We start from the raw sequence: 17,326 nt of genomic DNA on the forward strand, positions 1-17,326 counted from the left end.
CTAAAGAAAAATTATGGCAGAAGAATCAAACACAATTTTATTTCCATGTTTGATGTTGAATAATTGAGATTCATAGCTGATGTAGGACATGGTAGGGTTTCGAATATCTAAAAAGCACATGAGCAGATAACCAAAACATGAATATGAATTCTAAAACAAGCCAAGTGCCTCAAACAAGTTACCAGAACTCACTAAATTTATAAATTTCAACCCTTGGTGGACTTGAAATTAATTTTTCTTTTATTTTTGAGGTACTTATGTGCAACTGGGAATATCAATTGGTTGCTGGGTTGGTGAGGTAGGCAAGCAAGTAGCCATGGCCTTTAACAGGCCATGCAATTGGACTTTATACCCAACTCATAATAGGCGTGGATTTAAAGGCTTGTTTAGCTAAAATTTCTATTATTGAGTCCTAGTTTACTTAAAAAATTGAAGTTAGAAACATAGTTGTCACAGCGTCTAGGCGACCCAATGCATGGCTTGGGTTATTTTCTAGGTCCCCCCTCCTTGAAGGGATCTTAAATTGATGAAAATACCTGGACATCGATCTATGCCCCTAATTGATGGTCACTTCTTTGTACCCTAATGCAGTTTGCTCATTTTAATTTATTAATCTTAGATGATGTTAAAATTGTGTAAACGGCCCGGAGGAAAGTTCATCAATTGCCCAACATCCAAAAATTTTGAATGAGTGATTCTCCTTAATATTTGGTGTTACTTATCTAAAAAGTGGCTTAACACCTAATTCGTGTAGTAAAGATTGTTGAACATGTTAACTGTGTTTTACTATTTTTTTTGACCGTATTATTGTTAAATAGTTTAATTTGAATGCCCTAAATGAATATTTTATTATTGTCTTTTAAGCTCAGGTTGGTTTCGTTATGCCAATGGTGCTTTTGGACCTGGGTGATATTGGAAAAGGAACAAAATATTACTTAGACTTGCAAATGATACATTTGCATATAATTCTCTTTAAATTGTGGTGAATAGTATAGTACTTATTTGATATTTTTATTTTAAACGTAAATGAATGAAGATTTCCCATTGGTAGTTGTCCTTTGTGCACCAATGGGAAGAAGGGTATCAAGCAAAGCATGTTTTGGTTAAAGAAAAGGATACAAGGGTGTAATACTTTTTGGCTTTTGGGGGAATATGGAGTAGTTATATTTTATTCAATACATGTTTACCTTTAACAATTACTGTAATAGTTAAAACTTATCAAAACTAAGGCCATAGTGAAAAAAGTAGTATTTTTTTCCCGTTTGACACATTTTTATGGGAAAATGTTCTCTGCATTGGGGGCGCAAGATGTGCCCAGACACATGGGGGTGGGTAAAATGATTGGCCCGCCCCCCGAATGATCGAAATGACATGTCCATCCCACCCATGTGTCTAGGCGCAACTTGTACCCCTGTGTGCTCTTAAGCAGAGAGAACATCGTCCCTAGTGAGGGTAAATCTTATCATTTCATGTGTACCGAAAAAACATGCTAGATGGTGTCAGTTTCTTGATAATAGCAAAATGATAAGTCAATTTCAAAAATTTTTGAAAACCCTTTTCACCCTTAACTCAAATAACTTTTGGTTATAACACAAAGAACAATCAAAAGAAGGTTACAATTTCTCACTTCACCACTGACAACAAGATGTGGTTGATGCGATTGGTGCAAGATTCTTTGAATTCAGTCTTTCGATAACTTAGTATTGCTCAAGCTGTCAAAGACAATTTTATTGCTTGTTTGTAGAATTTGGAATTAAATCTTTCCATTAAATTTTCATGTTTCAGTTACCATATTTATCGTATATTTTATGAGTGGCAAACTTTGTTGCTGATTCTCTCGCTAATTATACTTATGATATTGAAGCAAATCCAGTTTTTGATTGCTCAACATATCTTCCATCTGTTTCACAATTTTTGGTTTCCTTTCTCTGATGCTTCAATAAAAATTCTAATGGCTGTTTGGGTTCTAGAGTTCCAAAGTTCTTTTATTAATTTTTGAAAGCGGGTTCTCTGAGCAAGCAATATGACAAAATGTATAGACCATAGGAGGGAAATTTTTTTATGTGAGGAGGAAGAGATACACAGAGATGCTAGTGTACGCGGCTCAGAGAACTTTTTCCCTTTTCTTTTTTCTAAGAAAGAAGATAAAAGAAAAACAAAAAACGTCCATTACAATGATTTTTGATACCTACTCCTTTTATTTATCAAAATTGGATTAAAATTTACATATATGATCAAAAAGGGAAAAAAAATAGAAGCTTTATTAGCATACAGCTCTACCGAGTTAATGTCACATCTACCCCGGTGGCCTCGATCGGTTTGTCACGACAGTACGTGAATATTTGTATATCACTAATTAATGTATAATTGGTAGTCCTAGTCCCAGTCCCCTGCCTCCTCCCAGACCCGCGCCTGCTCCTAGTCCCGCGCCTGCTCCAAGTCCCGCTGCTCCTGCTGCTCCCGCTGCAGCAGCAACCAATTGCTGGATTGAAGGCTGAATAAAACCCTGAGTGAAGAAAAGCTCAGCCAACTTCTTATGCATTGCTTCTGTAAGGTGAATTCCATCCCAACTGATGTGGGATGCAGGATTCTGACAATTAGATGATCCAGGGGCACCACATAGAATATGTAAATTGAAGTTGAACATTCCACTTCTAGCTCCACAACAAGCCTTGAATGTCTCCGTAAACCCAAATATTGATGGGCTCTTAAATATTTTAAGGAATGCATTAAAGAAATCAGCATAGGCTATGAAACAATTTGGATATTGTACCCTAAGTTCCCCTATCTTCTTCAAAAGAAGATCATTGTGTGCTTTAACAATGGCATTTGCACTCTTAACACACCCATTCTCATCTTTATCTTCCAACAATGCCATTGACATATGTAACGGACAACATCCCAATGGTGGCAATCCTTGTATTACCATGAACTTTGCACCTTTGTCCATCAACGTCTGAAAAGCAAAAATAGTATCATTTCACATGTGTACTCGAAAAATATTCATAACAATGACATATTTCTTTTGATAATGATATAATGATATGTCACTTTTAACTTATTTTTGAAAACCCTTTTATACCCTTATCATTATAAATAAAAAAAAATAAAATTTTGAGAATAAGACAGAGGGTACGTGGTACGTTACCTTCACAAGGTTGAGCTTGCTATCAATAAGCCTCTGCATGAGAGACTGAATAGTGTTGGAAGCTCCAAAATTACGAAAGTAGTCATTGAAAGAAGTTTCGCCGACCCAGAAGAGTGCCTTGCCTACTTTGGTCTTACATTGTACATCATCTAATCCCTTGCACTGGATGTTGTTAAGGAACTCATGGAACCAATTCAATTGATTTTGGGCGAATTCAGGGATGAGTTTCCACATTAATGTGCGACCGACATTGTGATCTTTGAAGAAATTTCCAGGAAAAGAAGAAGATCCACCAATTGCAAAATTTGCACCATTGGAGAAATCAGCAGATGAGTTCTTGTATGCTGGCAAAAAAGGTAGATGGAGAGCTTCACACACAAAATCAACCAGAATACGGCCATCACAGAATCGAAATACGGGTAGGTGGGTGGTTGAACCATAAGGTGATCCTGGTAAGATTGCATGTGAAAAGGCCTTGAGACCTCCCAAGATTGCAGAATTTCCCGTGTCTGTAAATGAATCTCCAAATGCATACATCCCTGAGAATTTGGCATTGAAAGAACCTGAACCAGGAGTAGAACCTGAGAATGAACCAAAACCAGGAGCAGAACCTGAACCTGAACCTGAGATTGAACCAGTACCAGTACCAGTGCCAGTGCCAGAACCTGAACCGGAGGTTGAACCAGTACCAGTTCCAGAACCTGAACCTGAGATTGAACCAGTACCAGTACCAGTGCCAGTGCCAGAACCTGAACCGGAGGTTGAACCAGTACCAGTTCCAGAACCTGAACCTGAGATTGAACCAGTACCAGTTCCAAAACCTGAACCTGAGGTTGAACCAGTACCAGTTCCAGAACCTGAACTTGAGATTGAACCAGTACTAGTTCCAGAACCTGAACCTGAGGTTGAACCAGTACCAGTTCCAGAACCTGAACCTGAGATTGAACCAGTACCAGTTCCAGAACCTGAACCTGAGATTGAACCAGTACCAGTTCCAGAACCTGAACCTGAACCTGAGATTGAACCAGTACTAGAAGGTGATCCAGAGTTGGAAGAATCTTGGTTTGGAGAATTTGATGGAGAGGTTGAGCCTCCAGAACCTGAAGAAGATGATGCTTTAATTGGGGTGGGGATTGGGGGAGTGGATGAGAAGTCTGAATTGGGAGAACCTGAATTAGAAGAAGAAGAAGAAGAAGGAGAAGAGGTGGGAGAGCCAAACTTGGAAGAATCTATAGGAGAAGAAGATGGGGAACCTGAATTGGAAGAACCTGATCCAGTTTTATTTTTGATCATGTTACACTCGCACTTACAATAATGTGCTAAGCAATAAGAAAAGGATAAGAGAAGAAAGATGAGAGCAAGAAGAATAGAGGAAATCCTGTAATTGAATGCCATTTTGTAAGGATTGGAATGAATTAACCTGTTTGTCTCTCCTTTCAAGTCAATAATGGTTTATATAGTTTGTCTTTCAACTATATTTGGAATAATCTAAGTCATGTAACAATTCTCCTTGGTCTTAGGCAAAGGAAGAGGTGATTCATCAGTTTTGAAATCTCTCTCTCTCTCTCTCTCTCTCTCTCTCTCTCTCTCTCTCTCTCTCTCTCTCTCTCTCTCTCTCTCTCTCTCTCTCTCTCTCTGTGGTTAATTGAAGGCTTGGAGTCCAATTCTTCAGGGTTGATTAAGGGATCTAAGAAGTTAATTTTTGTCATGGACAATACTAAATCATGAGGAGCTTAGTCATTATCTTTAGGGAATTTGGTCTCATTATCTCTACCATGATTTCTCGGATCTATGTATCTTTAGGTCACTTTACAAAAAACCCACCAAAAATTCAATTGAGAATTCAATCCATTAGACTCATCTTTGGCATGTGGGACCCATACCCTATAGACAATAAGATCCATATGAGATGACATCCCACCACGTGGGGAGCTGATCCCAACTCGTAAATGGGACTTAGAGATGTACCCTCTACAAAATTGGGGCCCATTCAATTTTTTATATAATATATATGGGTTCCATGTAAAGTGGCCCCCTCTATACGGCCCTGAAAATGCCTTTTCTTTAAATTACAAAATATGAAAAAAAGCAAACCTAGATAAAATGTTTGCCAAATGGAAACACCCGTGAAAAAGAATAATTGTCAATCAAGGACTAAGGTACTCTACTCACATATCTCAAAAAATATTTACCAAATGGCAGAATAAAGTATTGACACTTTCCAAAATTACCGAGATCGTACAAGGACTATCGAGAGGATGTATGAAATATATGATATATGGCATTACATGATAGGTATGTGAATTTTAGTCTAAACCATTTTATAGATACCTATATGATTAAAATTACCATACCGACCTTCCATGTGGCAAAACTTAGTGCATTAGTATTGGCATTCCTAGAAAATGGGTATAGTAAACCGTTTTCCATTCTTGAACATTTTCTAGGTGTGCCAAGTCCTAAAATTCTTATCATGTTTGGCAAAAATATTTTCATATATAAAATTTATATTTACTTTTCAAGTCAAAAGAATTCGATTAAAAAGTAAAACAAATTGTAGGATCCATTCTTTTTAGGGAGTGTGGCCCTTGCCTATGCACATGGGCCAATGAGAACACATGCATTGGCATCTTGGGAACGAGATTTCCATCATCCATGCCTCCATGGAGGTAGGGCGATCATATTTCCATCTCTTTGTGCTTCCGCTACTATAAGATCTGAGAGAGGCAAATGTACTTAGCCTTATCCTTGCTTCGCAGGAGAAGCTGTTTCTAACTTTCGAACCCGCAACCAACACTTGCAATAGTGCAATTTAAGTAGGAGTGTAAATGAATAGCCTAAATCCGTTTCCATATCCGTATCTGTTTAGCACTATCCGAATCCGTCCAAAAGCTAAATAGATGCGGATACGGATAAGGATAGGCTATAGCTATCCGAAAAGGCGGAAAAGCTATATTTACATGTAAACGAATAAAATATTTGATCCGTATCCGTGTTCGTATCCATTTAGCACTATCCGAATCTGTTCGATAGCTAATCGGATGCGGATGCGGATGCGGATGTGGATATAGCACTATCCAAGCCGAATCCGATCCATTTACAACCCTAAATTTAACCGTGTGAACCAAGGCTCGGAGAGACTTTCTCTTAATAACTAAAGGAAAAAAGAGCTCTGTACAGGGGTGTGGTACTGTGGCCTACGTTAGCATTCACATTACTCGCTCTCTCTCTTCCTCATATGACAAGACATTTCTGCCCCTTGTTTTGTGGCATAGAAGATAGAGACATGGCCTGGGCCCCACTCTCGGACAGAAACCTACATCATGGGTAGCTTATCCGGATTCCATCTTGATCTGTCTTGGAATTGGTTACACCATCGTGGCAGCGTGGGACCAGAAGACTGAAATTCTTATTAGGGCTTGGCTTGGCTTGGCTTGCATTAGTTCTTTCTTTTTCTTCTTCTCCTCACAGTATACAAGGCTCACATGCCTATGGCTGCTCAGGACTACTTCAAGGGTTGGAGTGAGCTAATCAATGGTCTCACATTACAGGGTACGCGTTTTTCTCTTTAATCGAATAAAGCTCATCATTCTAGACTTTGATCTCAGGAGATCATTTGGCTTCCTGCGATTGAGAACGATGCCATCGGATTCTTTCAAGACATTGATCTCAAGAAGCCAGTTCACAGAGAGCCTGTGTGTAAGACTTTTTTTTCTTTAATCTCTTTTTACAAATTTACCTGCTATTTGCACAATCTCTACTGAAGTTCAAGTTCTATGGTTAATTCTCCGGATCCGTTTTTCTTTCAATCAATGCCTTGAACTGTGCTTTTCTGTGCTTTTTATTTTTTATTCCATATTTCTGTAGATTGTTGATTTCACTTTAACCTAAGGGGCATTCATTAAGAAGAGGGATGGACTTCTGTGGAACAATGTTTTATAGGACGCAGAATGGTTTCATTGTGAACCAGATATTGGAGTTATGTTCTGTTTAGGAGTTTGAATTTGGGTACCAATTCCTATCGATTTAAGTTTGAATCCAGATAGGGAGAAAGTTCTGAGTTTTATATAAGGATGTCATTTTGTATTAATTCATAAATGATGGAATGGAATTTTGTTTCATAGGGCACATAATTATTTTCATCCCTTGCAATGAGTTTGTATATTTTTGGTTTTTTAATAGGTTTTATAAGTGAATATTGTGGAATTTGGTACATATTAGCAAGGTTTAAATTATCGGTATCCGGTGTTGTATCAAAAGGGTGATTATAAGAGATGTATCATATCGTATTGGAGGGATGCAAGATACGCTAAATATGTGAGGAAATGGTTAAGAAACATACAGAAATGCTTAGGATATATATAAAATAAAGTTTCGAAGCATAAACATTATAAATAAGTAATATGTAAAATATATCATGTATAAAAAGGAGAACAAAGTACGACAACATAAATGCATTCAATCATAGTTGTCAAGGCGCTAGGTGATCCAAGGAGTTCGAGGTTGGCGCCTAAGTGGCCTAAATCGCGTTCCAATATATATATTTTTTAATATATCAGTTATATGTGGTGAAACAATCAAAATACACATTTGGTTTATATGTTCTTGGAATTGGTCATTTTCAGGTATACCTAGTCTCACATTTGGATTATACTGTTCTTAGAAAATATGATGTTATTTATAAGTAATTAACCTGCTCTCAATTTAGAGAAATGTTCTTGTTCTCTAAGAAATTTGATTGATCAAATAATTTTATTTTTACATGAGACTTTTTGTATTAGGCAGAGCACAAAACCAACTTTCCAACAAATCCAAGATTGCTTAAATCTGATTTATATTGAAAGAGTTATGTTTCGGTCAAACCTTATTTGGTGTGTACGAATGCTGTCAAAATCTCTCTGAATGAAACTATTTTTTTAGATATCAAAACAAATGAATATTTTACTACACTTTTGGTTTTTAGCAATGTTTTACCATATTAAGATTTATGGGATTTTTAGATTTGAGAAAAACCCCAACATTAGAAAGTGAAAAATTTCACCTACCGCCAAAAATCCATTTTTTGTTCTTGAATTAGAGGGTTGACTTTTTATCCTGTTAGAATTTGATTTTGTAACTATTTTTATTGGATTCAAATAAGGGTATTTGTTTATTTATGAATAATATCTTAAGTAAATGAAACATTACCTAAATGATATTTGGCATAAATAAGTGCCAGAACCTGGTTCGATACCAATTAAACCAATGCAAGGCATCCTACAATTATGTGGCAGCCGCCTAGGCACCTAGAAATATGTCTGGATGCCCAAGCAGCGCCTAGGCGGCGCCTTGACAACTATGCATTCAATTGATTATATATAAAGGATAAGGTTTCTTACATGTATTGATACCACTTTTTTTTAGGTATTGTATCAGTATCGTATTGTCTCGGTTCCTTAAAAATAAGATACTCATCAGTTAGTATCGGCGGATATAGAAGGATACTTAAAACCTTGTATATTAGTGAATACTTTGACTGCTTGTTAGAAAAGTCGGTGGAAAACTCATTAAACATAGGTTTACTGTCTTGCTTATTCACTCACTGGTTAATGTTATTCTTTTTTCCATACCCTACAGGTATGTGTAAAGGTCCTTAGCCCCCTAGGAGGGTGGTATGGGTAAGTGGTTTGCCCAACCCTACCCTATATGTTTAGAACCCTAATCGTGTCCACTAACATGATGTGGTCAATCTCCATTATATTAAATAAAATGCAGGAATGAAGCAATACAGAGATTGGAAATGCAGGCTGACCTGTTCATTGATTTGAAACATTGACTACATGGTAAGTGCAATTAGTCAGAATACCAAATTGCATGAACAGGGGATCTCCATCGGTATCTATGTATGCTGTAAAGAAAAATTATGGCAGAAGAATCAAACACAATTTTTTTTCCCATGTTTGATGTTGAATAATTGAGATTCATAGCTGATGTAGGACATGGTAGGGTTTCGAATATCTTAAAAGTACATGAGCAGATAACCAAAACATGAATATGAATTCTAAAACAAGCCAAGTGCCTCAAACAAGTTACCAGAACTCACTAAATTTATAAATTTCAACCCTTGGTGGACTTGAAATTAATTTTTCTTTTATTTTTGAGGTACTTATGTGCAACCGGGAATATCAATTGGTTGCTGGGTTGGTGAGGTAGGCAAGCAAGTAGCCATGGCCTTTAACAGTCCATCCAATTGGACTTTATACCCAACTCATAATAGGCGTGGATTTAAAGGCTTGTTTAGCTAAAATTTCTATTATTGAGTCCTAGTTTACCTAAAAAATTGAAGTTAGAAACATAGTTGTCACAGCGTCTAGGCGACCCAATGCATTGGATAGGGTCCAAAATCAAGGCGGCACCAATTAGGCGTCCGAGGTGCCCTAGGCGACGCCTTGACAACTCTGGTTAGAAATAGAGTTGCATTAGGAGTTCCCCCCCCCCCCCCCTGCCCTCCCTCTATAAATGAGAATAACCCTCTTGTGCTACAGGTTTTTAATTAATATAGAATTTAACTTCTTGTCTTATTTACTTTTAAGAATACAGTGGTAATGCACTAATGCATGAGAAGTACTTGGGCAGATACTTTATGGAACCTGCTCTTACTTTTCATTCTTAAAAGTTTGGGGCATTACGATAATTTAAATTGATCTGAGCAGTTAGAAATATTCTGCATTGCACTTGTTTGGATCAGTGAAACATCCTCACTTGTAGGTATATCTTTGCTCTTTGACAATCACAAGAAGCATGGCTTGGGTTATTTTAAGAGTTATTCTCTAGGTCCCCCCTCCTTGAAGGGATCTTAAATTGTTGAAAATACCCTGGACATCGATCTATGCCCCTAATTGATGTTCACTTCTTTGTACCCTAATGCAGTTTGCTCATTTTAGTTTTATTATTCTTGGATGATGTTAAAATTGTGTAAACGGCCTGGAGGAAAGTTCATCAATTGCCCAGCATCCAAAAATTTTGCATGAGTGATTCTCCTTAATAGTTGGTGTTACTTATCTAAAAAGTGGCTTAACACCTAATTCGTGTAGTAAAGATTGTTGAACATGTTAGCTGTGTTTTACTATTTTTTTGACCGTATTATTGTTAAATAGTCTAATTTGAATGTCCTAAATGAATATTTTATTATTGTCTTTTAAGCTCAGGTTGGTTTCGTTATGCCAATGGTGCTTTTGGGTATGGGTGCTATTGGAAAAGGAACAAAATATTACTTAGACTTGCAAATGATACATTTGCATATAATTCTCTTTAAATTGTGGTGAATGGTATAGTACTTATTTGATATTTTTATTTTAAACGTAAATGAATGAAGATTTCCCATTGGTAGTTGTCCTTTGTGTACCATATATACATATATATATACACTACCTGGTCACGTGGCTCCTGCGCCTAGACACAGGAGCGCACGAAAGTACCGCCCTGCTCCCCATGAAATAAAAAATCACATCTATATTGATGCCCCTCCGTGCGTTCTCATTGGCCCCCTTGCTGGTTGCAGGCACTACACGACCAGACGGCGATCTCTTTCTCTCTCTCTCACACACACACACACACACTCACACGCACATACATATGCTCTTGCACCTCATTGTTGGCATAATTAGTTTAGGTTATTTCCTTAGAGTAAAATATTCATTGTTTTCTTATAGTAAATATATTCATTTAAATGGTTGACATCTTAACAAGTAGTAGTAGTAGTAGTGAAATACCACTTCCAACTTCTTCAGTCTTTTGAACTATTTTCTTGGATGAACACCCTTGTGTATTGAATAATAAGCAAGTATTCTAGGAAATATCACATGCACTTTCATGGTTCAGTTAAACCAATCTAAATATCTAAAGACGACCTGCTGAGATTGAATAGTTTTGTTTCTTCTATTTTTGTTGTCTGCAGATGACAATTAGGGTCTAAGGTTCCACTGAGAGGATGCTCTTCTAATGAAGAGGAATGATGCTCTCTGAGAAGAAAAACAGAACATGCTCTCTCTGCGTCACAGTTGCAGATTTTGTGTTGCAACCACTACAGCTACTGTTACCACTATTTCAACCCATAACTCAAAACCCAAGACCCTAGACGAGCCCGCATTGGTTAAGCTCAAGGCTGAAAGAGATCCAGAAAAGCTCTTCCACTTATTCAAGGCTAATGCCCACAATCATCTTGTCATTGAGAATCGCTTCGCCTTCGAGGATACTGTGTCTCGTCTAGCTGGTGCCAAACGATTTGATTACATTGAGAATCTCCTCGAGCACCAGAAGACCCTTCCTCAGGGCCGAAGGGAAGGATTCATTGTCCGCATTATAATGCTTTATGGGAAAGTTGGGATGACGGAGCATGCCCTCCAGACATTCTACACAATGCATCTCTTTGGCTGCACACGGACCGTCAAGTCCTTCAATGCTGCTCTTAAGGTTTTGGCTCAAACCCTTGATTTTGAAGCCATTCAAGTCTTCCTCGATGAGGTTCCGAGACAGTTTTACATTTCACCTGATGTGTTCTCTCTCAATATCATCATCAAGGCTTTTTGTGACATGGGCATTCTGGATTCAGCTTATTTGATTATGGTAGAGATGGAAAAGGTGGGAGTACGACCCGATGTAGTTACATACACCACACTTATATCTGCCTTTTATAAGAACAATAGGTCTGAGATTGCTAATGGGTTATGGAATCTAATGATACATAAGGGGTGCCTTCCAAATCTTGTTACCTTCAATGCTAGGATTCAGTTCTTGGTTAATCAGAGACGTGCATGGAAAGCTAATGAATTGATGGCTAAGATGCCGTTACTTGGCATAAGTCCTGATGAGGTGACTTTTAATTTGGTGATCAAAGGCTTTTATCAGGCTGGTTATCCTGAGATGGCAAGAAGGGTTTATTATGCATTATGTGGTAAGGGTTACAAACCCAATCGGATGATTTTCCAAACATTGATACATTATGAATGTAAGGCAGAGGACTTTAATTTGGCATTCAGAATTTCCAAGGATAGCATGGAGAGGAACTGGTTCCCTAGTGTGGATACCATCTGTAAGCTACTTGAAGGTCTTTGGAAGAAAGCAGAGTACAGAAAGGCCAGAGTGATCATGTTGTTGATTCAGAGAAGAAAACCTCCTTGTTCTACGGATGAACTGAAGGTTTTTCAATCCATACTATCTGAGGGTTGAATAAGATGACTGATAACAAATTGGATTGATCCATCCATATTGTTGATGTCGAGCAGGGAAAGGATGTGGGACTCTGTGTTCTTACTCATATTCATTTATTCATTTATATTGATTGATAACATGTATATGGATTCCTAGTGGATGAGCATTGGAGCAGAGGTAATTCCAGTCTTGTCCATCGAGTTAATTGTATCATGACTCTGGAAAAAGTACTAAGGTAATGAACAGTACTCACCTGGATTCCTGGAAGTTTCTTATAAGATGGCATTCATCTCCTTTCTTACAGTTACTAATCATTTGTCATTCTTTCTTCCAGACATATTCCAATGACATAAAATATTATCGCAGTACATTATATTGAATTCCATGCTTTACTTCTCTGTGATTGCTTGTGAGTGGTTTTATGTCTAGTTCAATACTTTCAGCTTGGGTGGATCAAGAAGAGAATGGTGAAGATAAACAAGGGCTACTTGTTGGATATAATTAAACTGAAATAAAGGTAATTCTTTAATATAGTCTTCAGTGCTGATTTGTTTTCTTGTAGAGTTCACATTTCCCTACCTGGGCTTGAGTTGACAATTTAATTGTAATAAATCTTACTCTTGAGTTGAATTCTCACCTATTTCTTCTCTGCAAAGACCCCCTCTTATTTTTTTTGGGGGGTTGGTGTTGGAGAAAATCATACCACATCATCATTTATTGTTGGATCTGGGAGAACCAAGCTCCTTGCAATATCTTTTTGTTTTGGGTGGTCACCAGAGCTTCAATACCTACTGCACTTCCAGACCCCTTTTTGTACTTAGTACCCACTAAAGAAAACCCAGGTTCCATCAAGACTACCTCAAACTTTATACATACTATACTATCTATGATTTCTTTTATCCGTTTTCTGTTTTGATACATCATAAATTTACATAATGCAATCTGTAAATTAATTAAATTTCACATGGTATGGCTAAAACTAATATTCTTTATAGCAGTATGTACTTTGTATTCTGGCCTTCTAGGAACTACAGTTTGACTTTTTGCAAATTATCACTTTCTAGGATCCCACACTATACCATATCTCTTCATCCAGTTTCAGCATGGACCTGTCCATGGTATGCTCTTGTCAGTCAATAGGATTCAAGTTTTGGTTGTATTGTGAGTATTGCCCTTTAGATCTGAGGAAATATTGTGCATTATTTTATTCTGACCCTTATCTCTGAATCAATTTCTGTGGTCTTGAACAAACATGTTGAGTTCATATGGATGGTTGATGAAGAAAAGGTAACATTCCTCTGTTCTGTTGAAAAGCTATCAAATTTGCACTTACAAACTGCATTTGCTTGCAAGCTTGTAAGATGGACTAAAAGCCTTCATCCCAATTGGTCTATTTACAACATATCATGGACCATGTCTAAAATGGACAATGTAGATTTCCTGGATCCGAAGGCCATTATGTGGAATATGCTAGTATAACTCCATGCAACCTTGCAACTTAGAGCTGGACTAATCAGTAGGTATGGAGCCACTTGTCAAAATCAAACTGGTTTTACACTTAGAAATTCTGTTTGTTTTAAATTACTCTCCACTTCTAATCTTTGCCTTTTGTTGTAGATTCCATAATTTGAATCATTATTTGAAGTTTAGATCCTCTTTTTTGTTAAAGATCCTTATGGTGTTGATTTTATGGTAGCGTAGGACCTTAATAGGCCCTCTAACTTTTTGACGTTCCCTCGCTTGATGATAGTTGTGTCATCCACCTGTTAAAGGTGTTTTGTTTCTATATGACAATATACAAAGATTAAGACTCAAGTTAAAGAGACCTAGTCCCTTCTGTTCCTCCTGTTTTGTACCTAACCTTTGGTATTCTGTGTTCTCACATGAATAGTTTCCTTAGACAACACAATTTCAATAGGATTGGTATGTGTTCTTCCACTGCCATGATGCCTTCTATGGCAAGAACCATTAGCAAGACTGATTAAATGGTCCCAATTGATGCAGAATTCCAGCAAGAATAAAAGATGGTCCTGGTTCAGTTTTTTGGATACAATTGAACCTATGGTTCAAGTTTGGTTTAAGTTGGGCTTATTTTGAGTGCCCAATGGGTTGTATGGGCCAGGCTTTATATTTTTGGGTTTACTATTGCAAAGGGCCAATTTTTTAAGCCCAAATATTAGGGATTTTAGTCCTATACGGGATAAGTAGTTAGTTTCTATTTTCTTATGTTCTAGAATAGTTTCTATTTTGAAGAGAGGCTTAAGTTGTATGGGATTCTCCCTATCATACATAGGGGTTTCCTATTTTGCTTATTGCCATGAAGTTATAAATAAAGAGTAGGGGATCATACCCCACTATCATTGATATGAGGAATTATATAGTCTTGAGTTTATGAGTTATGTGAGAGACAGAACATGACTTTGTGGCATTCAAAACTGCTCTATTGTGGGATGCAGAAGGGAAACCTTGGTGGGATGCCAAGGCTGGAGTTGGTGGGATTCCTGCTCCACAGTTCGGTGGGAGGCCTAACATTTCCTTCTTCATCCTCTTTTCTATTATTGTTCTATCTCAGATCAGTTTCTGTGTACTTTGATCCCTGTGCATACTAGTTCTGTTGTGTTCCGTGAGAGGCTTCAACTATACAAATAATTGCCACTCAGTTCTGTCTTCTATCAGTTGCATATTCTGATATCTGGTTGTTAACTCTTCTACTATATTTCAGTTCCAGAATCAGGCCATCGGTTTTAGAAATTACATGCTAACCTGTCTATGTATCTTGTCTTGACCTGGGGCTACTAGTTGTGCTGAGTTCTACTGATGGCTACTATTTATCAGTTTCAATTCTGTCCAGCACTGTTCTAAATCTGGTTACTTTCTATTTTGCTTGTATTTCTACTTTCCATCAGTTTCTTTTTTCTGAACCTGGTTTCTAATTTTATTAACTGCTAAATTTGAGTAGTTACTATTTTTTGAAGTCTCTGTTTTGATTTTACTTGTTATTCTACACATTAGTTACTGTTTTTCCTGTGGTTACTAAATCTGAAATCCAGTTTTAGTAAGTTACTAATTTGGTAATGTCTTGATATACTCCAATTTGACCATTTGATGGATACCAAATTTTGCTGAAACATTTCCTAAGCCACTCGACCAAAAAAAGTGTGTGTGCACGTGCGTGCGTGCATGTAACATTCATCACCTTTCCTAAGCCACTTGACCAGAATTGTGTGTGTGTTTTCTTCCCCATCACTATGCCTAGTGAAGTATGACACTTCACTATTTAGATTCATCATTGCGTGTGTGTGTGTGTGTATAATATTCATCACCTTTCCTAAGCCACTTGATCAGAATTGTGTGTTTTCTTCCCCATCAGTATGCCTAATGAAGTATGACGCTCACTATTTAGTTTCATCATTGCATTTTCATCATTGCATTTTTAGTTCAAGATGTATCTTGATGATTATTCTCTCAAACACAACACAAGATTAAACCATATTCTAGAGGACGGCAGACCTTTCAGTCAAACCAGTTTGAACCAAGACCACCACCTAGCTGTTACTTGCTAAGCAAAAACCGGATATGGATACACAAGTAGGATCTGAATGGTTGCAATTCGATGTCCGGAAATATCAAATTCACAAGTAAGCATGAATTCTAATTTCCAAATATTCGACATGTATGTTCATCATGTCTTTTCTTATAAAAAATGAAAATCATAACCCTTGCTTTCACACCCGATATACCTATTGATCTCTTTTCATCGTCTTTTGCTTTTAGATTGTAATAGATTATCTAAGAGGTTGGTGGAAGCAAGAACTACATTGATCCTAAAGCAGAAGACAGAGCCAAAGGGTCTGCTGCTTTTCTGCAGGTACAGTAGATATTTGGGAGTCTGAGGCCGAAAATTTTGAAATGGAGAAAGGATGGAAATCTGCGAAAAGAAGCTAGAATTGCCGGAGCGGTGGAGCAGATGCTACAATTGGCTTAAACCATCAGTAATATTTATTAGAATTCTATTTTTAAATTACACAAAAAAAACACTTTATTTTCTACTATCTCAAGGCAAAAGTGCTTGGTAGCAAGACTCTTGTCCATCTAGAACCATAAAACATCATGGCTGGTCGATAGTGTTTTATGCTTTGTTTGGGTGATCAAAATTAAGAAGACATGGCACCCCTTCTGTTAACCTAACCACAAGGATGTTTGTTTCACACATCATCAGTCTGAATATATGAGGAGTCCAATTGATCAGAATTACAAGGAGGGATTTTTAAATCAGACTCATTTGCAGTTTTTTTTTTTTTTTTTTTGGGGGGGGGGGCGGGGGGGGGGTGGGTTGCAAATTTGGATATAGTTTGAAGTAATAAGAATAAGTTAGGTTTAGCAAGGATTAACAACCTGAGTCTCTATCGAAGGGATCCATGGATCCTGCTAAATAGAAATCCTGTTGCCCTAACCTGCTTTATAAGAAACCAATTTTAGAAAAAAATGGTGAATTTTAACCAGGCTATTCTCGTTTATTCAAAGTGGAAGGATGAAAAAGATTACAATTTGGGTTATGAAGGATACACAGGCCAACTTAAACAATAAAACTTTAGGTTTACAAAGAGTCCCCTAACGTACTATGCTCCTCTTGGGTTTCAAATCACCACCCCATTGTCAAAAATTAGAATTAATGGAATCTAGTCTAGCAAAAACTTTTTTAGGTATATTTACCTGAGACAGAAGGGCAATTTTCCAGCTTCCTTCTTTCCTTTCTACTCTTGTTATAAGACTTATAAGACTGCCACAAAAATCTTTTTTCTATTAATATTAACTGGGGTTCCAAGGTACAAAGCATCCTCATCTATAACATTTAACCATTTCTTGAATTCTATGTCCTACATTACGACCATACAATACACCATTTTTCTTAGAGGTTATTTGTTCTGAAATATCTTGAAAAGGCTTAAAATTACGTGTAATGTTGAAATATCATTCTGGTGAACCCTA

At 37.2% G+C, this 17,326-nt stretch overlaps 1 protein-coding gene across 2 annotated transcripts; it reads left to right on the forward strand.

Annotated features, from left to right (window-relative positions):
* The first annotated feature begins 6,687 nt into the window (after positions 1 to 6,687).
* LOC122656096 (pentatricopeptide repeat-containing protein At1g80150, mitochondrial-like) lies at positions 6,688 to 16,474 on the forward strand. Of its 2 annotated transcripts, XM_043850537.1 has the most exons (5): positions 6,688 to 6,843; positions 9,341 to 9,344; positions 11,080 to 12,572; positions 12,672 to 12,854; positions 16,112 to 16,474. In XM_043850537.1, exon 3 carries the CDS (start codon positions 11,168 to 11,170, stop codon positions 12,353 to 12,355), a length of 1,188 nt encoding a protein of 395 aa, XP_043706472.1. In that variant the 5' UTR covers positions 6,688 to 6,843; positions 9,341 to 9,344; positions 11,080 to 11,167; the 3' UTR covers positions 12,356 to 12,572; positions 12,672 to 12,854; positions 16,112 to 16,474. The 2 variants fall into 2 exon arrangements, with proteins under 2 accessions (XP_043706472.1, XP_043706471.1); XM_043850536.1 differs by having other exon boundaries at positions 11,080 to 12,854.
* The last annotated feature ends 852 nt before the right edge of the window (positions 16,475 to 17,326 follow it).

The sequence above is a fragment of the Telopea speciosissima genome, chromosome 3 (assembly GCF_018873765.1).
Source record: "Telopea speciosissima isolate NSW1024214 ecotype Mountain lineage chromosome 3, Tspe_v1, whole genome shotgun sequence".
NCBI lineage: Eukaryota > Viridiplantae > Streptophyta > Magnoliopsida > Proteales > Proteaceae > Telopea > Telopea speciosissima.

What these genes read in the sequence shown, in the direction of transcription:
- LOC122656096 (XM_043850536.1), top strand. Translation starts at nt 11,168, where the DNA reads ATGCTCTCTCTGCGTCACAGTTGCAGATTTTGTGTTGCAACCACTACA.